The 21,873-nt window shown below is 36.3% G+C and overlaps 1 protein-coding gene across 1 annotated transcript in view; it reads right to left on the bottom strand.

The window, feature by feature from the left end:
* JAK1 (Janus kinase 1) overlaps positions 1-21,873 on the bottom strand; it is a 52,735-nt gene that overhangs the window by 14,334 nt on the left and 16,528 nt on the right. Inside the window, exons 4-20 of the mRNA XM_060773669.2 lie at positions 19,985-20,108; positions 18,201-18,351; positions 17,515-17,678; positions 16,368-16,722; positions 13,338-13,520; positions 12,196-12,353; positions 10,758-10,881; positions 9,920-10,106; positions 9,391-9,497; positions 8,760-8,900; positions 7,743-7,830; positions 7,046-7,173; positions 5,731-5,866; positions 3,358-3,509; positions 3,014-3,164; positions 2,316-2,410; positions 1,233-1,425 (exon numbers count right to left, since the gene is read on the bottom strand). Coding sequence (XP_060629652.2) covers positions 1,233-1,425; positions 2,316-2,410; positions 3,014-3,164; positions 3,358-3,509; positions 5,731-5,866; positions 7,046-7,173; positions 7,743-7,830; positions 8,760-8,900; positions 9,391-9,497; positions 9,920-10,106; positions 10,758-10,881; positions 12,196-12,353; positions 13,338-13,520; positions 16,368-16,722; positions 17,515-17,678; positions 18,201-18,351; positions 19,985-20,108 — 2,637 coding nt within the window. The remainder of the gene's footprint in view (positions 1-1,232; positions 1,426-2,315; positions 2,411-3,013; positions 3,165-3,357; positions 3,510-5,730; positions 5,867-7,045; positions 7,174-7,742; positions 7,831-8,759; positions 8,901-9,390; positions 9,498-9,919; positions 10,107-10,757; positions 10,882-12,195; positions 12,354-13,337; positions 13,521-16,367; positions 16,723-17,514; positions 17,679-18,200; positions 18,352-19,984; positions 20,109-21,873) is intronic.

The following is a 21,873-nucleotide window of genomic DNA, read 5'->3' as shown; positions in this document are numbered from 1 at the left end:
ATCATTTAAAATTTCTAGAAAGTTCCGGATTGCTGCGCATGCGCGAAAGGATAACCCATAAGTGTGAATTTCACGGATGGACACTCGAAGAAATACGGTTACAGGTAAGCAACCTTTATTTCCTTAAATATTCTGAATCATTCTCTGGTACAATTTAAACCAGTATTTTCAAAGTGCCTTGGCATCCCATTAATGTTTGGAGTAAAGAGGATTCTTGTTTGCCTGCTCAAAAAAGGGTTGGGAACCACTACTCTAAAAGGCAACTGCACCTCCCTTCCTTCTCTCATTTTGTGCGTTCCAGCTCTTCCAACCGAGACAAGTCCTGTGGCTCCTTCTATTTGGCTTCTAGTGAAGGCTACCAGAGAATATATTATTTCTAGAAGCCATAATTCAATATGAAGGTGTCCTTCTGAAGGCTATTCACAAAATCGATATTTGAATCTGAATCTTTGTCTACTGATGCCACTTCCTACTACAGAAGTGGTTCCAAAAACAGTCAAAGGGAGCCAATAGTCATATTAAACTAGCTTTGCGAGTATGTGCTTTTCAAGAATCCAGCAGTTGGAGTGCGGCTTCCACAAACAAATCTAAGACTAGCAGACTAAAGACATGTAATGACATTTCAGAAGGAATCCAGCAATTGCTAGTATCACCAGATTGACAATCTCACAAAGTTATGGGCTTGGTGCCAATCTCCTGCCAACGTTTTCTTTTTTTCTTCAAGATTTACATAATGCACTGGCATTTGAAGGGCCTATACCACATCCTCCATTAATTTCGTTTCAGAGCTCTCACAGTACTCCAAATGAAATTTTTCAGAAATAGAATTGACCCAAGGGGGGAAAAAACAGAGCTCCTGAGGAGCTATTTGAGCCAAATTCTGGCACATAGCAGAAATCTCAATGTTGGCTTTGAGCATCAACTTAAGATAACAGGGATAGAGGGAAGTGGGAGGATATTCCTCACTGCCAACAGAACTTGCCCTTTGAAGGGACACAGAAAATAAAGCTTTTCCATTTTACTAAAAAGTAATGTGTTTTAGATGAGAAAGGAAGGAAGGGAGGAAGGGATCACCCATCATTTGTTATGTCAGCATGCTCTCAGCAGGATCAAAACTGAGTTTTATGAATTGGTTTCTCCAAAAAGTAAAGAGGTTCTCACAAAGAACAATTCACATAAGAAACTTGGAAAGGAAAAAAAATGAGAACATGTTCAGAACATCCACAGTTTACCATCTTCTGTGCAGATCCCTTTGTATTTTACAATGTTTTCATGGTAAAGATTTCGAAGAATTTCAATTTCTTTCTTCAGGTCTGCGATATGGTTCCCACCACAGTCGGGCTTTAGGGACTTCACTGCCACTTGCTCTCCGGTGTTATCGCCTTCAGGATCATATCTGCAGAGTTCGACTTTGCCAAAATGGCCCTGGTTTTTAAAACAGGGGGAATACATTATTTTATTTTAAAATGCTTTTTGAATCAAGCCTCCTTGACAGTTCGAATGCTCTAACCAAATAAAATATATACAGCAAACACTCATTAAACATGTGATACTATTTGTACAGTTACTGTACCTTATAATATCCTAATCCCTCCAACCCCGCACCTATGAACCCAACCTCCATGACACCCCTCAATGAGGATCACATAACTAGCTGACAACTACTATATGTCTTCTTTCACTAAATCCCCTTTGTGGCAGTCATCAAATCTATCTTTGTCTTCTTTCTCAGATACCCAAGTGCAAGCCTAAATTTGCTTGCAAATTCTTCATTATTTCTTTCTCTGCTACTATTTGTCATCTTAGCCATTTGGATATAATCTAATAATTTATCTCTCCAATCTTTAATAGTTACCTCTTTTCCCCCCTTCCATGTTTTAGCTATTATTAGTCTTACCGCAACAAAGCAATATTGACAAATTTATCATCTCCTGCGCTAATACACCTTCTAAATAGTCCTAATAAGCACGTTTCTTGGGTTTTCTTGACCTTTTTAGTGATCATATTGTTTGTTTTTGACCACCATTTTCCAGAATTCATGAAAGATATTACAGGTCATTCTTACTTCCTATTTCCAATTATCCTGATCAGTTATCTTGATGAAGAGGAGTGGACTGAGAAAAAAAAGTGATGAAAATCCAGAAGCTGCATTTAAAGAAATCTGTTCATGCTTTGTATTGCTCAATGACTGCAAGAAAGCCAGACATCCTTTGGAACACTCTTGCTGCAAGGTACAGGATTTCTTTTTTGTGTGCTTTGCACAGCACTTGTAGTAGTATTTGATAAGTATGGAGAAAGAGTAGTAGTAAGCATACCTCGCCTAAGTCACGAATCCTCTTCAGAAAGCGTTTTTCAAAAACGGTAGGGTCAACATCATCATTGGGCCTCTTCTCTGAGACAATTTCAGGATCTGACAGAAAGACATATGTGAGAAATCAACACTGCACTCTGAAAACTTTATATGGAGTTTATTTTAAATTCAGATATTAAACTATCACAATTCAGAAACGAGTTGAAAGTACACAACAGCAAACTTGATATGTTTAAAGGTGAAGATCAAAGAACTTCTAAACTTCTGCCTAAAAGAATAGTCATTAAATGAGTTATCTTTAGTTGGATCAAGCACTTGGATTGTTGTTCTAGTCTCCTTGTTTCAGAGCTGACTGCCAGCCAGCCAACTACTGGTATGTTACTATACCAAAGCAGCACAATCACAGCAACTAAGTAATAGGCCAGACTGCATGTATACTACATCACAGAGAATGCTTCTTAAGCAATTGATATGCAACAACATACTCTGCATCTCTACTCCAGGACCATGACTGATTTCAGATCTCAGAATGCAAAACCTTTGCAAAACTCTTTACTATTAGTTTTGGAACAACAACAAAAATGGTGGGATATGCAGCCGTGTTTTTATATTGCCATGAAGGTACTACATTGAACAATCCCACTGATCAAAGAAAATAACATTCACTTATAGACAAGGAATAATAAGGATAGATGTTCTTACTTTGCTCTTCCAGTTTGTTGATATCCCGCATAATTGCTCTAAAGAAGGGTCTCTGGTTAGGATCGTAGTGCATGCACTGCTTCATCAGATCAGCCAGCTCCTTGCAAGATGGCGTTCTAAGTGTGAAACGTCCTTCATAAAACCTTTCCTTCTGCAACATGGGATGGGAAAAACAAATATTTTTATTATTTTATTATCCTGCTCAGATTATGCCTTGTGCTGGAAGAAGTCAATAAGCCTATTTGACTCAAGGAAGAGGTCATTCAACTACCTCTTCCTATCCCGTAAGATGTTTGTTTCCTCCAAAATTAGAGTCTACTAGGAAAAGCCTACAGTCACCTCACCTCTGCTAATGTCTTGTCTTTAAGTGGCATTTCTCCATTGTAACAAATCTCCCACAATGTTGTACCAAAACTCCATTTATCTGCTGCCACACTCAAATTTTTGGAGTCTTCAACACATTCAGGTGCAAGCCAAGGGATGCGCTCAACACATTCTTGGAAGAAGAAGAAAAGGCGTTGCAATGAATTATAATAAAGCAATAAATGCATAATGTTCTTTAGATGAAATAAGAATTAACTTGAAGAAGATGACCTATAACTAAAGAGATACTATCAGGTGCACACAAGACTATATTAAATGTGACAATTGCAAGAAAAGTGATGAGCAAAGAAAGTGATGTGTAAGCAGCTAAAGCATGTGATATCTGACTTTAAAAAATCCTGACTCTGAACATCTCTCACATAAATGTCTACATTTCACCAGAGATGATGAGGATTATTTGTATTTCAAATATACACAAAGACACAGTACAAACTTTGATTCTTCTGGACAGAAGTTTTGATGCTGAAGTAGGAAGCACACTGAGAGCATCAACTCTAGCAATGGAAAAGCCAAACTTGCTTTTGGGGACTACTAGAAAATGATACACATTGCTGCACTATTACATTGTTCTATTGGGGGGGGGGGCAGTATTTTAGAATACAGGCTTCAGTTCGAGTTCTTCTGTCTCACAACTGATCACAACACAGCTGGGAAAACCAAAAGGATCAAGGGTGAAAGCCTTTCCACCTGACAAGGAAAGGCTTTCATCGAGCTTTTTCATTTTTTAAAAAAAAAGCACAAGGAAACAATCTATTTCTTTGGCTGCTACTAGAAATGCCCTCTACCCTCATAGCCAAGCAAGAAGACACAAATTAAAATACTGACATTGCTACACCCTTCTCTATCATATTGTACATCTTGTTCTGTCCTGGAATGCTGGCATCAATTTAAGAGATATATTTTGGTTCTTAGGTACAAAAATGTCCCATTTAAGAATATCCTGATGATGAAAGTGTCAAGTTTCATAATTCCATGTAGCCTGAAAGTACTTTATCAATGTGAGAATATATTTCTTACTTTTGCAACACATTTTTCTTTCATATTTTTTCTAATAAATGTATCCTAATGTATGCCCATACTTAATTTGAGATTTCTGATATACAGGTATAGCAAATTTCAGCTTTTTAGATAGCATGTGAATGGCATTCCCATATTAAACAGATTGATTCCCCCATTCTTAAGAATCTCACAGTTGGCATGCACATTAAATAGTCCAAGAGTGCAGTTCATTGAAATATTCCATGTTTGGAAGAAAAGCAGGATATAAATAAAGAAACAATTTGAATTAATTGTTCTTCTTAGTGAGGGCCAAGCATCTTATTGGAAATGAATTAGTATTCTGGAAACAATGTGAAGAGCTAAAGACTTGTCCTTCTCTCCCAAGGCTAGAGATTGGCATCAACAAATGAGTGGTTTTGGCAGGCAGCCGAGAGCTGGCAAAATAGTTCACTACTTCACGGAATGTACTACTAAGTTAGGGAAATCATCATCACAATGTGGGTAAAGCAATATTCCTAATACCAGTACTAAGATTTCAATTAAGTCTTGCCAGTTATACACCAAATAATCCACCAGCATTGAAGTTCTGCCATCAACTCCACTGGACTGGCCACGCTGTTCGAATGCCTGATCACAGTCTCCCAAAGCAGTTACTCTACTCTCAACTGAAGAACAGAAAACGGAAAGTTGGTGGACAGGAAAAGAGATTTAAAGATGGGCTTAAAGCCAACTTTCAAAACTGTGGTATAGACACTGAGAACTGGAAAGCCGTGGCCCTTGAGCGTTCTAACTGGAGATCAGCTGTTACCAACAGTGCTATGGAAGGATGACATCTTGAGGCATCCTTCACTTCTGTATATTACTCATTCAATGTTTCAGAAAACCTAATTGGAGTGGGGGAACCACATTTTCTTATTCACAATCTTATGAAAATCAAGCTTGTGCAACAGATACAAAGTGGAAACTGACTGCTCTGAAGGGTGAAAATGGAGGATGAAAGCGAGAAATGTGTCAAGAGGAAGGCACATCAAGCCAACCCTGATCGGAACTGCCTTCCATCTGGAAACCTATGTCTTCACTGTGAAAGAACATGTGGGTCAAGAAAAGATCTCCACAGTCACCTTCGGACCCGCCGTCAAGACCCTACACTTGGAAGGCCATCTTACTCAGACACGAATGATCGCCAATGATGGCACCAAATAATTATATAACCTGAGATGCAGTATGAGGTATGGTAATGTAGGGAAATGTATAAGAACAGAAAGCATGAGCCAGTAAATTGTGTGTGTGTGTTTTTTTAATATCCTGGAAAATACATACATATTTAACAATACCTTGTTTAGATAGCACCGTAACAGGAATTCCTGGGTCACTTAATTTTATGAAAGGTCCATATTCATTATCAATTCCTTCTCTGGCCAATAATATATTTTTGGTGCACACATTCCCATGTACCAAATCTTTGTCCTCCTGCATTTATGAGAGAATATGCATTAGGATGTTCCAACCTTACAATCCAAATAAGGTGAACACATTTTGAACATGATGAAAGGGATAGAAATATGGCTTGAATGCTAAATCAAGCAAAGGAACTTCATACTAGGAATATTAGCTGTCCCTGCCTCCCTCAGAAGCTTATTGAGTTCAAAACCTGGAAAATTATTTATTTATTTACCCTATTTATACCCCACCTTTCTCAACCCCATACAGGACTCAAGGCAGCTTACATATATAGGCAAAGATTTGATGCCATGTAAACATGCATACACAATAAAATAAACATATATATTAAACAATCATTAAAAATATATCAATCTTATAAGACATATTAAAATCAGGTTATCCAAAATCATAATCAATGGCCATTCCAAATGGTCATTTTGGACCACAACTTCCAGAATCTCCATGGCACTAAAGACCAGAAGTTGTAGTCCTAAAATTATATTTCCCAGGAGGGAATCCTTACCCTCTAGTCAAGTTTCTTTTTTTGAGATTGATAGACTGAAGACCATTGCAGTGGGGAAGAAAATGGGGCAAGACAAAGCTCCTTTTACAATCTTCTTTAACCTATATTTGGGTCCAAATCCTATGTTCACATTCAAGTTCTATAGCCTATATAATTTAGCACTGGATAGCCAGTATGATCAACTAGGGTATTACTGCAAAAGATGAAAATAATTATCATAAATCTAGCAATCTCAATATTCTTATACTGCCTCAATGACTCACATGAAAATTATTAATACTGCCATCCTGAGGCATCCTTCACTTCTGTATATTACTCGTTCAATGTTTTAGAAAACCTAACTGGAGTGGGGGCCCCCACATTTTCTTATTCACAATCTTATGAAAATCAAGCTTGTGCAATAGATACAAAGTGGGAACTGACTGCTCTGAAGGGTGAAAAACACAAACTGGGGTATGGTGAAGGCAACGGCTTATGCAGAAACCTGAACAGTGCATTTTGCAATATTTTGTTAAAGATTCAACTTGAACTTTTACGTATATATGTTAAATAAATGGAAGAAATAAACAAATCCATGTGTATGGGAATTTCAAAACAGATAACAAACAAACATATATGAACGGTCTTCCAGAAATATCATCTATTAGACTATTGTTTCTGGTAAAAACAAATCTAGGACTTACGAGATAGCTTAATGCACTTGCCAACTGTTTTGCTACTTTGAATTTCCAAGGTGTCGTTAGCAAAACACTCTTGCGGCGCATGAAGAGATCCAGAGGTCCAAATTCAACATACTCCTCAACCATAATGTCTGCAGCAAAAGGGAAAGTAAATCTGTAGTGCATATAGTTTAATGGTCAGTGCACTTTCATGATGGATACAAATAGAATATTCAGAAACCTTTTATTGGTGCCAATTTGTCATGACTCCAACACTGAGCTAAGGGGAACCCATTTGGGGTTTGGACGCATAGTTTAAGGAGCAGTGGCTTGCAACACCTAGGAAATGCAAAACAGTTGACCTCCACCCCAACTGCCACTGCTTTCGCCTCAGAAGGAATGAAGAAGCAGGCACAATTCAATCATCTCTACACCTGGAAGTAGGGACAGTATTTGCTGGACTTAATCCCCTCCCATTTCATCTTGTGTCACATCTTAACCAGATTGTAACCATGAAGGCAGGGTCAGTTTTATTGTTCTTTAACTTATAAAATGCCAAAAACAAAGATGGCTCTATTTAAATAAGTGATGACAATGACAACAATAATTACCCAAGTACTAACCAGAGCTGACCTGCTGAGCTTCCAAAAGCAGACAAGATCTTGTCCTTTTGTGTATTTGGACTAGATAATTACAACTTCAGACATATATAATTACTTACTTTCTACATCACGGACACAAATTCCGTGAAGAAGGACGATGTGTTTGTGGGAAATCTGTCTCATCATGCTTGCTGTCTCAAAAAATGCCTATTAAAAATAAACACATTTCAGGGGCAACTCAACAGAGATTTAAGGTCAATAAAACAATGAAAGGATAAATCAACAAAGTCTTCCCACAAGAATGCTAAGTTCAGTGATATGCATGTGTTTACGTTACTATTTGAAGTTGCTTTGAACCACAAGAAAAATCTTGTTCAATGAATGGGAGAACAATACTTCCAGATCAAGGCTTCTTCAATGTTTCCACTCACAACCTTTTTTGGTTCAATAAATGTTTACATGATCCAAAGATGTAGGCATATAAAATAGGTAAAAACCCCAAACATTTGCTGATACCAAATCAGCATTTGAAAGGCTTGCTGATTTTCCTTTTTACGAAGTAAAGGTGAAGTATCTTCTGGAAAGTCCACTGTAAACACTGCACAACAGATTCGTGTAAATGTCTAAAACAGCTACTAGGTGACATCTTGTCATCTGTGAATCTCGGTTTCTGTAAGCTGCTGTCATAAGGGCAGAGGAACTGAGATGCTAGTCCCGCCTGATGGCTATATATCCTCTAGGGGAAGGTGGGCGGGGCTTCAATCAAGAGGCTTCTTAAAGCTATAGAGAATTCTAAGCTGTCCTGTGCACAAGACCCATATGTGTGATGTCAGAAACAATTCCCAAGTAATACATAATGTAGTGAAAAATATTTTGTAAGTTTCATACCAAACTGGCAAGATGTGGCAAGAGAAGACAGAATTTCATAATACAAAGAGCTGTGCTTCAACTCACCTAGCATACTTATAATACATGGGCATCTGGATAAACTTTCACCTATGAATACTCCAGAATCAAAAGGATATTGAAACAAGTGGGAAATTTATATTTATTTTCTGTCATTCTATCAGCCATATAAAAGAAAACGAGTAACAATGACATTGGCTATTTATATTTGAATCAATAGAGATACCTACTAAAGAAATGTCTCTGTGGTTGGGATCCAAGACTTTAAGGAGAACTTTAATTTCCTTTTCACTCTGATAACTTTCATCGTCCTTATAGTTTAGAATCCCAGAGTAAATCTGTGTTTTTGTTCCTCTTCCAAGATGCTCACCCTATAACACAGTTGAAATTCAGTCAGAAATTGTGAAAGTCTTAACAATTTCTTTATTTTAGTGAAAAACACCATCATTAATCATCCCAAAGACAACAGTTAAATAAGACCTCATTTTACATTTTGGATTTTACTATATATGACATTAATTGTACTGTGCTCATTTCATAGGTGAAACACCTCTATATTAATATTAAATGAGCCCAATATAATGGAAGTAATCATAAATGTAACCTGATAAATAAATAACTGGGTTCTTATTCATGTTATCAGCATAGTAACGTGTATAATTTACAAAAGGAAGATTAAAATTTCTAAACATCGTAGAAATTTACAGTACCTGAACACTTACGCTTACAATATAATTTAAATTAAACCTGTTGAATGTGTTTGCCACACATCCCAGACATCAGTACTTCTCAAATAGTAACAGGGAAGTTCTCTGAGGTCTATATTTTTCATGAAACCTTTAAAAAGCCACAACAACTTACTTGTATTATTTCTTCTTTACGGATTTGATGGAAGCTCAACTGACTTAAAGGATAGACCGGCTTACATTCTTGCGACAGTTTGGTAGCCACCAGCAAATTGGAGATTTCTGGTGGGAAAAAAGACGTTTTAAATTTAAATAAATTTGCATCCCAACTTGTTATATTCTTTCAGTGCAAGTTGAGTATCCCTTATCTGACATGCTTGAGACCAGAAATGTTTTGGATTTTGGAATTTTACCAGTTTTGGAATATCTGTATGTGTGTACAGATATGTGTGCGTGTGTATGAGATATCTTCATTTCTGCTTCATATATACCAGTGGTTCTTAATCTGTTTGGCTCTTTAGAAATTTCAAAATTCCCTCATAAGGCAAATCTTTAAAAAATAAATAAATAATATGTACATGTTGGACTGAAATCTGACATCAAGTTTAGCACTATACCACAAATTTCCTCTTTCACTAACAAATAGTTCTCCATGACAAAGATTCAATGTTTTTTAAAAGAATGCTAATTCAAACCTTTCTAACCTTTTGGCTTTGGCTGACAACATCGCTTGAGTGTGAATTCTATATTATCTGTTCGAAGGATCTGCCCTTTTAAGTGGTCCATCAGTTCTTTCAAAGATGAAAAAAACTTATCAGATCCATGTAAGAGACAGCCATCTTTCTTCATTTCAATCTGGAAGTTCTTGTACTGTTTGAGTGGATTTAAAAACTGTTGTGGGGAAGGAAGTAAAGGAGAGGAAGAGGAAGAATCACTCTTAAGTGAACCCAAGTAAAATGCAGAAAATAATTTAAGACTTCAACAGGGAGATTCAAGAGAATGCAATGAAATTCCTCATGTGATTTTTAGCAAGCATTTGAAACTTTTTAATCTTATCTTATGACACACTGAGAAGAAAGCAAATGTACTTTCGTTACACCTAGAAACCAGAATTCAGGGGAATATGTGGATACCTAAAACGACAGGTAATAACAAACACTACATTTTTATTATACCAGAAATACACAAGACCTAGAGATCAATCTCATAGATAGTACTATGGTTGTAAGAAGATTTCAGATCTGCCAATTATCAAATTTGCAGACTAATATTTAAAGCCATTGAGTATTCAATTCACTTAAATGTATTGTTCACTTTCAACAATGAAGCAAGTAATGGTCTACCACTTACTGCCAAAGGAAGCTAAAAATTCCTGCTTTTAGATAAATAGAAAGAAAGTATTAAGCTCTGGTTAGATCCTCAGCATCATGGTTTGAAACCATCAAGTCTCCCTCAAACCGTCTCTTCAAAAATTAGGCTTTACATATCAAAAGACATACATGCATCTATTGTTCATATACCTGACAAAACTTGGTATCATACCTGTGAGCCTTCTGTACATATCACAGTTAAGAGGATGTTGTTGAAGTCTGTACAGCTCCATCTCAGGACATACATGCCTTCCTCATTACCTTCTTGCTTTAACTTGCTGATAGCATAATCTGTGCTGTAAGTGTTTAGAAATTAGTAGAAATACTCCTCAAAGGAAGACAATCTTTTTTACCACACATTATGGAAAAAACTGCCAAAGATAGTGAAACAGAGATCATGCAGATTGACTGCAAAATCTAGATTGTGAAATCTGATTTTAATTCCAAAAACATTTGTTTGTTTTTTGAGTGGTACATGTTCTCACAAATTGTACTTCTGGGAGAGATTCAATTTTGCCAATATCATATACTTTGTAAAAAACTATTGCAAAATAAATAGAAAAAAAAACATTTTCAGATTGTTTCAAGGGCCTTTACTCATATATGCCTACATAACTCCTCCATGATCACAAGATTAGTAAGATAAAACTTTACTAAGAATAAATACTCACTGTACAAAGCCACCTTTCACAACAGAAGAAAAACCATGCACATGCTAGTTCAGAACGATTATTTTTGAAGGACTAAATGGGGGCAGATAATTCATTATTACTTTATGGGGGGTTTACGGTAGAAGTGGGCAATAGCTGAAGGTTAAGGGAGGCTGGAAGGCCACATGCTCTTGAATTTATATGAAAAACTTGAAGGAAAATGCCCCAAATGGTCTGCAGAATATTACAGTAGAGATGGGGGAAAACTTGCCATATTACAGTGAGTTTGAGGGGGACGGGACCATTATGCTTTACTATGTTTTTTTAAAAAAAACAAAGCCTAAGGCCATCAGCATAAACTAAAACTGTGTGCAAAAAGGTCAACCATCTCCCCCAATAATAAACTGTCTACAGATTTTAGTAATTCCAACAGATATTTTTTGTGGTATGTCATGTAAGCATATTCACCTATCACTATTTCTTTGGGCTTGGATATATTACAATGTATTAGTTTTTCTTTAGAAAATTTGTATTGTTATATGCCCACATTCTTTTAAATTTTATTCTGCAAAATGGAATTTAATGTGATAGGCCCCTACATGTTTTCACTATTGCAAATTAGACGTATTCTGCAAGGACACAAGATAAATTTGTCATCTATGATTCAGTGGTCAGAAGATCCGTTTTAGATATGCATGAAAGTTTTAAAAATTATATATAAAAAATTCCAATTCTCTGAAACAAAGTCAGTTTATATTCATGGACATGCTTTAGTCATTGCTATTTACTTCCTCTTCTTTCTTGTTCTCCCCCCAACAAAATATATTTGTTTGTTCTCCCCCCAACAAAATATATTTGTTTGTTCTCCCCCCCTCCCCAGCAAAAAAAATCTATCAAGTTAAGATTTCTAAGAAAAAAGCAAGAAAACCATCACATAGTGTGTGAAGGACATGAACTAACCAGATGGGTCCATGGCAGCCATTTTTAATGTTGTGTTCTATGAGGGGCGGTGCAACATCTGTACAGAGATAGTGGTGGGCATCTGTAGTAAGTCTGAAATAACCATCTACCAAAGCAGCAAATGACAACGCTTCGCCGTGTGAAGACAGTTTAAGCTCCTATTAACAGAAAAGTAATTTTAGGAAGAGTTATGCCTTTTCACATGAGAAATGAAGATTCATCTATATTTAGAGCTATATTTATTTTAAATTTTTACTTGACAATTTGTACTATTAATTAAATGCACATAATTCCTCATCCTCAGTGTTTCAGGTAAAATGTATTTATTAATGGGAAAAAAATTACAGTAGACCACATTACATGAGTTCACCAAATCCGTTTCAGTTATACACAAAGTCACTCCAGAGGAGCACCTAGCAAAGCATACAGAAAGATTCTCTCTAGGCCTCCGGAGTGACTCAAAGTTCAACTTTTTCCAGAATTTTCTGCTGGAAACTGACCAGAGAATTGTCTAGAGAATTCTCTAGACATCACTACATCTTCCTAAACAATATGCTTCAGCTGGAAGCATTAGATATCATTCATTCGATGTAAGAAAAACAGAGTTCCAAATAATAAGCAAAAATCATATCATATAATACATGGATCTACTGTAATGAATACAGAAAGCAAAAAGAGACTTGGAAGTCTTCTCATATTTGATAAAGCAAAATTTGCACAGATGAGAGCCCAATGTGGTGTAGTGGTGTGAGTGCTGGGCTATGACTCTAGAGACTAGGGTTCAAATCCCCACTCAGCCACAGACACCCACTGGGTGACCTTGAGAAAGTTACACTCTTTCAGCCTCAGAAAGAGGAAAAGGTAAGCCGTCTCTGAACAAATCATGCCAAGAAAGCCCTGGCATGGCTTGGGATCACCATATGTAGGGAATGACTTGAAGGCACAACATTTACATGTATGCATATTCAGAGTGCTTAAGTAAGTGTAGACCTATCCCATTCTATCAGTATGCAATTAGTATGAAATCTAAGTTGTAAACTATATTAGTGGATGAGGATACAGAATCAAGCGGTCACCAATTCTGGAAGCAAAAGTACATAATACATATATATGAACTAGCTTTTTGAACTGAGCAAACTCACCATCCTTTTATTATCTTGTTTATAGACAGAAACTGTGGACTCCTTGATCACAAGGTGAGTGATTTCAGGAAAGTAAGAAAAATTGTTCCAGTCTTCCCTCTTAGTTTTTTCTTCATTTTTCTTAACTTTGCCGTCTGATTTTTTTCTCTTTGTTTTATGTTTTTCTTTCTCTGTCTGAGTAACCTGGTTAAAATAAATGCATATAGTTTTTTAAAAAATAGTGAAGGAGACAATGAATCTGTAGAACATGAGGGAAAGTGTCGATGATAAGAGAAAACACGAATTTTACTACTAGAAAGAAAAGTAATAAAACAAAGTTCAAAACCAGTGCTGGTCTAAATATTAAGCTGTTTGGTAACAGACAATGTTTCAATTGTATTGAACACCAGATAACTTTTCCAGTTCCACAAGGAATTTATTCTCCAAAAGGAGTTGTTAAAACAGAAATTTCCCATTTACTGTAGTGTAGTGTAGTGTTGATACCGGCAGATTTGTAAATTTACATCTCTGCACATGTAGGCTCTCAATTCTACTCATTTCATGGCCAGATCAGCTCCTTAAAACCACACATAAACACATACACAGTCAGTGCCAGCATTGTAAAGGCTTCTGTTCATTATTTGAACATGCTTTTATTATCTGGACCTAGCAATGCTTTATCAACTTAAAAGAAATCCCACTTCTAACAGTGCCAGGTGTGTTTATATAAAGAATACAACCCAGCCAAAGCTACTAGCTATGTTTGTACACACACCCTGAGAAACCAAGGGCCTAAGGAAACCTTGGCATATTGTGGACAAGAAGACCGCTTGCAGCAAGAATGCAAACCAGGCACAGATGTCTCTCTGGGTTCACTTTTCTTTCAACAAACAAATAAAATACACTATGGAATCCATCTCAGGTTTGCTGAGAAAAAAACAAACCAGAGCAACAGCTGAATTTAGGTTCATAAGCTTTAGCTCTTTTCAAATAAAAGAGAGTGACTGGGCAGTATGTACCAGAACACTGGATATATGATAAACCAGATTGACTGCATACACAGTAGAGTCTCGCTTATGCAACATAAATGGGCCAGCAGAACATTGGATAAGTGAAAATGTTGAATAATAAGGAGCGATTAAGGAAAAGTCTATTAAATGTCAAATTATGTTATAATTTTACAAATTAAGCACCAAAACATCATGTTTTACAACAAAACGACAGAAAAAGCAACTCAAAACACGGTAACGTTATGGAGGAGTTACTCTATTTACAAATATAGCACCAAAACATTGCAATACATTGAAACAGTTGTGGATCCTGGCAGGAGGCAGACTGCGTTGGATAATACAGAACATTGCATGAGTGAAGGTTGGATAAGTGAGACTCTACTGCAATTACAAACAAGGATTACAGCTTACACAGTTTATATGAGCGATTATTTGGTTCATTGCTCCTGTCTTAGCCTTCTTACTGTGCATGTGGGTAAAACAAACAGAAAAACAAAATAAGATCTCTGAATTTATGAACCTTTTTGTTACTCCCAAATACGGATTTATAGGTTTACTAGTACGCTTTATTAAAAAAATACTTTAGTTGTTCTAAAGGGTGATCAGAAAGATTAACTTCACTAGCATACTGCTTGTTCACAGTAAGGCAAAATTACTGGCTCATTATTATGTAGCTGCCAGCAGCAACCTTTTATAGACATTTAGATTTTAGCAGTTTCTCAAAATAACAGTAACTTATAAATATACTGTATTTCATCTATAATAAGGTGTACTTTTTCCCATTTAAGAGGCCTCAAAATTAGCCTTACATTTGCGGTTGAGCCTTGCAATCACTATTTTTTCAGTTGCAAAACTGTCTTGTGGGGAGAGAGTGAGGGAGGCCCCGAATCCCAAATGGCTCTGCCATGTCCCACTACTTTGTCCTCAGTCTTGGTCAGATAGCTATTTACTGGTATTTGTGCTAAGCGCTACATGCTTCTACTGCCTCCGCAGTACTTAATATAGATCATGCAGACAGATGACTTGCGGCTTCTTCACACTTCCTCCTCACTCCAAAAGAAAGATTGCACTACAAAGTCGTATTGAAACAAACCAACAAAAAGTGTGTTGTGCATGCAAAGGACATTATAAGAAAATTCTTTTTTCTTAAAATCAAAGTTTGAAATTTGTATGTGCCTTACATTCAACTGCACTTTGAATTTGATGGAATAAAATATATGCCTAAAACGTAGTGACATATTGCAAAAGATAATTAAACTATAGGCAGTCCTCTTGTTACAAGCAAGATAGGGTCTGTAGGTTTGTTCTTAAGTTGAATGTGTGTGTACGTTGGAAAGTACACACACATTCAACTTAATTCTTTCCACACACACACACACACACACACACACACACACAAAGCTTTGGATAGTATAGGGAAGGGTTAACACCCCTGTAGTGGGGTTTTGTTTTGTTTTTTGGTTTGTTTTGTTTTTTGCTGTCCAAGTCCCTGTTCAGAAGATTTCACCTCACTTTCTGTCCTTGTGATAACTGGATTTTGAAAAATTTGGCTTGTTGTAGAAATAAGGATTGATGATAAAGCTTCAGTGGAGACACCTTTTCCTCATGACAACTCTTTCAGGCATGAATTTCACTTCCAAAGGGTGGATTTATCTTATTTCCTGTTGCTTCACCCCAGTTCTTTACTATAAGCAGTTTGTAAGTCAGGTATTTGTCATTCAGGGACTGCCCGTATTAACTAAAAAATGGCTGAGTTAGCTAGTTGGATAATTTATAGCCTGCATTCTTAAAAGAATGGTACCATTATAAAAGGGTAGCTTTCTCATTTCACTTATTGATCTTTAGTATTTCTACTTTTAAGTAGGATGATTCTCTTTCTCTACTCTGCTCTCCTTTCAATTCCCCTTCCACATTCGATTACATGCTTCAAAGGGCTAGAAAGACCCATAAAATAGTGTCCCCAAAGCTGAAATTCCTTGGGCCATGGAGGCAGGGAGGCAACAACCTGTTGATGATTCAGATTAACCTTGTTAACACTCACTGGTATCATACTTCCATACGGCTTTACACGCCACTGGATTCCTTGATTGCCTGTTACTATCACTTCATAATGTGGGATGATGTTACAATCATCCATGTTAAAAGTCTTCTCATTCTCTGATGAAATTAACAATGAAGTGGTCTCAAATAATTCTGCTCCATAATGTTTCGTTAACGTCTCCATGGTTGACAAGTACTTCACTTTCAGATCATGTGGGGAAACACTGCTGTCACAAATTGTCCTTTTGTTAAATTCCTTTAGGAAGTCTTTGAAAACATTGTTGATCCGTATTCTCGTTAAAAGGTTTTTCTGTTTGATGGTTTTGTTCAGACTTTCAGGAATATAACGTTTGTAGCTGGAAAAAAGAGTATGGAAGGAAAAGATCACATTTATTGCTCAATATTTATTCTTCTTAGATGATGGAAAGGACATTTCATTTAATATTTTCAGGGATAAAAAGAAAAATAATTTAATAAAAATCTACATGGTACGACAATGCTGAAGGAGCAGTGTATTCATAAATATATCTTCAATTTATTGTCATTTCTATTCAATAACTTCCCTTTGAAATATATCGATTTTGAGGGGGGGGGGGTTATATAACTGCGGAAAGTCCAGAATGGGAGAAAGAACTCTTGTCTGTTGGAGCTAGGTGTGAATGTGGCCAATTGAAACATTCACACCTAGCTCCAACAGACAAGAGATCTTTCTCCCATCCTGGACTTTCCACAGTTATATAAACCCAATTTTCCTAGTTTCCAACAGACCTCACAACCTCTGAGGATGCCTGCCATAGATGCAGGCGAAATGTCAGGAGAGAATGCTTCTAGAACATGGCCATGCAGCTCAAAAAAACTACAACAACCCTATTGATTTTTATTTGCACATAGCAACTTTGTGTATCAAATTAAAATTTATTTTATTTCATAAACTACAGGCATGAATTTATGAATTCATTTCTAAAGTATTTTCCAACCCACTCTTTAGGAATCTGCTATAGGACCAGAAATGCTTAGTCTTCTTAACTGTTAGTTAATAGCAGGAGAAAAAACATTATCTTCATTCTGCTTGCAGTTCCTTTTCTAACATATTCTAGTCAACAAAGGTAGATCTACAATGGGACAATACACAACTACTTCAGGCTCACCTGATGTCTCTGAGAAGTTCTGGCAACTTCAAGTTTTTTTTAATTGCATAGTGGGTGATAGCAAGAACAGCCATGCCCAGACATTCGTTTTGAATTTCCTGAGTCTCTTGATCATTTTTTGAGTCCCGAACAGGTGCAAAACATCTCACCAAATCATTCTGTCCCTAAAGTGTGAGAAAGCAATTTTAGTTTTGTGCAGGACACCGAATATCATGAAATGGCCATGTTACTTTCCACAGTAATCAGAAAAATACAATGAAACATCACCACTGAACATTCAGTTGATAAATATACGTTACCAAGAAATGTCATCATATTTTTGGGCTGCTTTTCTATGTACGTACATTCAAACCAATTAATAACTGAACACTACTAAAAATGTGATCAAAGAAAATGTCCTATATACCTAAAAATGAATTTTGCATTTCTCTATCACTTATTTCTTAAAAGTGGCCAGGGCAACATGGTCCAAACATTCCTAAATCCACCCCCAGGGCAGAAGCAAGGGTAGAATTCTTTTAAATCATCATCATCACCACCACTCACCTCTCCTTGTGGCTCAAGGCAGGGTAAATTAATTATAAAATTAAAATTATTAGTTTTAATTATAAAAAGTCCGACTCAATGTTATAAAACACAACATTAAATATAACATTTCTTAAAACCCTGTCTTAGAAGTCACTTGCCTGTGCAAAAAGATATTCTAGTGAAAATGCATCAAGGAGGGGTGTTCCTTCTTGCACTAGTTTCTTTTCATAATTCTTTGATTTCTTTGAAGAATGTCTCCAGACAGGGGGCTCATTTTCATTTGTCCCATGCCAATTAGAAAAATAAAACCTTTCGAAAATAACAAGAAAGAGTTAAGAAAAAAACGGAGTTGTATATGTTAGTTAATGCTTTAAAAATATGACTTGAAAACAAATATTAAAAATATAATAATCAACTTGAAGGAGTGGTGGTTGTTTCAAACCTCAGTGCTCTAAGACCCAGGTCTCACACCTAAGTACTGGTGACAAAATGAAAATTTTCTTACAGGTAATGAAGTCCAAAGCCTTCCCAAAACAGAAATGATACTAAAGCTTTCATTTTAAATATTCACGCTGTCTAATAAATACTAATGGCCACAACTTGATACAATCCCACTTATCCACAGAGTTGAGATTCACTGTTCCACAAAAGAATTCCTTCTGTCTGAAACTGTTTGTGGGCTTCTTAACATCTCTGTGGTATGTTTCCAGTCCAAATATTGGCAACATTTTTGAAGCACACTCGCAAGGTTATAGTTAGTAGCAATGGTCTGAAGAAATCCTCTACTATGATTTACTTTCTTGGGTGTTGAACTAATTTTTACCTGTGAAATTTTAAAACCGAAGAGAAGAGCTCCTGAACTTTTAATATAAAAGAGTTCCCTGGTTTCAACCCTGTTAATTCTGATTAAACCAAGAGTAATACTTCTGGATTGGGATTCTGAACACCCTACCCAATTATCTATTTTTTTTTAAAAAAAAAAACCCTTTAATCATAAGTTTCTTTGGAGACTGAAATCACCTTGGACAGAAATATTTTTTTCATTTAAAATCTGTACTTGCTTCTGTTACTTTTAATGATTGCATTGTTTTAATAACAAGATGCTGGGGATGTCCAGTTATTGCAAACTAAGACAAGCAGTTTAAACTTAAGCACCTATAGGCAACAGGAATAACAACAACAAACATTGTTTGGTACCAGGACTGGTATTACAGAGCTTGGCTAAACATTTCTTGCATAAATGCTCTCACTATAAACGTACAAGTTTGTATTTGAACTGTGAGAGATGAAGTCCAAAACACCTGGAGGGCCAAAGTTTGCCCATGCCCGATTTAAGCAATCTGTTGAGAAACATTATATAAAAGGACACATTTCAAGAAGCCCGTTTTATCATATAAAATGTATATTACTTTTTATATATAAACTAGAATAAATTAATTAGATACTTTTCTTTTTGGGACGACGCTCAATCCATATGATTGTAGCATTGTAACTAATTCTTTAATTCATTATGTGTATACTTTCTGTCCCCTGCCTATATTGCAATCAAGTAACAAAATTATAATGAATATCCTCTTTTCCATAATTGGCAAGAATACTGACCTTTTTAAAACCTCTAGTTATCAGAAAAATTTATATCTCTCTATTTTCTGAGCTACAATAGAAAACTTGCTGTGCTTTAAGGTTAAGAGAATTCAGGATTGTACAGTTCTTTGATAAGGTGTGACCAATCTATGGCCTACCAAATGTTGGACTTCAGCTCCCCTTCTATCCTCATCATTAGTTACATTACCTAGGTAATGTAACTAATTACCTAGGTAATTAGTTACATTACCTAGGCTGTAGTTCAATTAGTAACTACAATTGAATAACTTTTGAATTACAGTTAGTTTTAATGTAAGACTTAAATTCAAACAATCTTATTACTGAATATCACATGTACCTCATACGATAATGAACCCGGAGTGCAGTTTTGTCATCTATTTGGAAGACATGATTTGGCGCATACCATAGGTTTCTGCTTTCATCAAAGAGAGCATACAGGTTATGGCACAATGGAGATATAGCTATTAAGAGAGAAACATCAACATGTAAGAGATACATATATTAGGTGTTCAAGATACTTTTGCACAAGTCCTAAAAAGGAAAAATGGATTAAATATTTAAAAGTAGATTATTTTGTACAAAAATTATTTTGAAGAGATACAAAAATTGTTACAATTTTGACTATAGTCACCAAAATGCTGAGTGTCAGTTTCAACCACAGGGAGCAATGGATGACCAGAAAGAATACCAGTATTTCATCGCCTAATAGTTGCCAACACATAATAGCCGCACCTCCATTTTTGGGGTGGTAATATTGGTATTTTCGTGTTCTTCGCAAAGTAGTCACAGAGCCGTTTGGTGCCGATTGCCCCTTCCTTCCTTTTTTTCTCTGAAGGCAAGGCTATAAAATGGAGGTCTCTGGAGCTCCATTCTTCGCTCCTCACTTCTCCTTCCAAGGCAAGGTACTTTACAAAATCTGAAATGGAGCTCTTTGGAAAAAGTAAGAAAGATCCTATTTTCAAAAACCTCCATTTCATAGTTTTGAAACTGCTTTGCCTATGGAGAAAGAAGGGAGAATCATCCCCAAATGGCTCTGCAGTTAAAAAAACAATCAAACAGAAACAGAGGTGTTTGTTTGAGGCTGAATCATCCCCCCTCCTCACCTTTCAGAGGTAAGGAATTTTATTTTTTCTAACCCCCCCCCCCCAAACAAACAGAGACTCAAAGGCAGATTTTTTTTCTTTGTGTAATAATTGTACCCCCTTTTTTGATGGAAAAATGAGGAGAGTGCAACTATAATACAATGAAATATGGTAGTGAGACACAAGAGACCTATATTTAAATAAAACAGTAATATAAATAGGCAACAGTGCTACTGATCAGGCAGTGACAGCACTATAAACATGGAAGGAAAGTTTGGTAAGATTAAATCTAAAACTATAGGTTCTGCTCAAATAAAGGTTCCTACAACATTCTGCAGGAATGTTGAACTTTTCCTCTGATCACCCCTTTAACCAATCAGAATGTACTGGTAAACTCCTGAAATTCGCCATAAGTCAACAGGCTACATACAAACACAAAGGTATTACAGATTAGGTTTGGGGGCATTACAGAAACATTTATTAAGAAGCAAAAAAGGTAGTCCTTTTTCCCCGAACAGGAACATAGCACCCACCACAACCATATACAGGACATTCAGAATAAACAAAGACAAAAGTACTAGGGCTTTAAAGTATGCATTGCAATTTATAACGAGGAGATGCTACATAGAACCAGTATTAGTATATTTGATTCTCTGGGAGTCTGTCAAAGAGATTCAACTGTCTATGAAAAAATAAAAAGGGCAAAATGTATTAATAAGTTCTTACTTGCCAACAAGAATAGTAGGGTATATTTACACTTGAGATCCAAACCAGACATTATGGATTTGGTATACTGCTAAGAAAAAGATCTATGCCAGTGCAAAAGCTGAGGTCCAAAGGACAAGAGAACTCAAGAACATCTGGTGGACAAAGAAGGCTGAAGAAATCCAACACCTGGCAGATACCCATAATGCTCAGGGATTTTTCAAAGCCACAAAGGTCATCTATGGACCAAGAAACCACGCTACGCTCATCAGATGGAACCAAACTTCTGAAGGACAAAAAAATCAATTGCACTACATTGAAAAGAAGACTACCAAAGCCTCCTAATCACAGCTCCAACGTGGCCGAAGAGATTCTCTCACAAATCCCACAACAACAAACCAGGGATTAGCTTGCAGCACTGCCTATCTTGTTGATGGGA

Source organism: Anolis sagrei, chromosome 4, assembly GCF_037176765.1.
Source record: "Anolis sagrei isolate rAnoSag1 chromosome 4, rAnoSag1.mat, whole genome shotgun sequence".
In the NCBI taxonomy this organism is placed as follows: Eukaryota; Metazoa; Chordata; class Lepidosauria; order Squamata; family Dactyloidae; genus Anolis; species Anolis sagrei.
The sequence above is the reverse complement of the archived record's forward strand: the minus strand, read 5'-3'. Positions and strand labels throughout refer to the sequence as shown.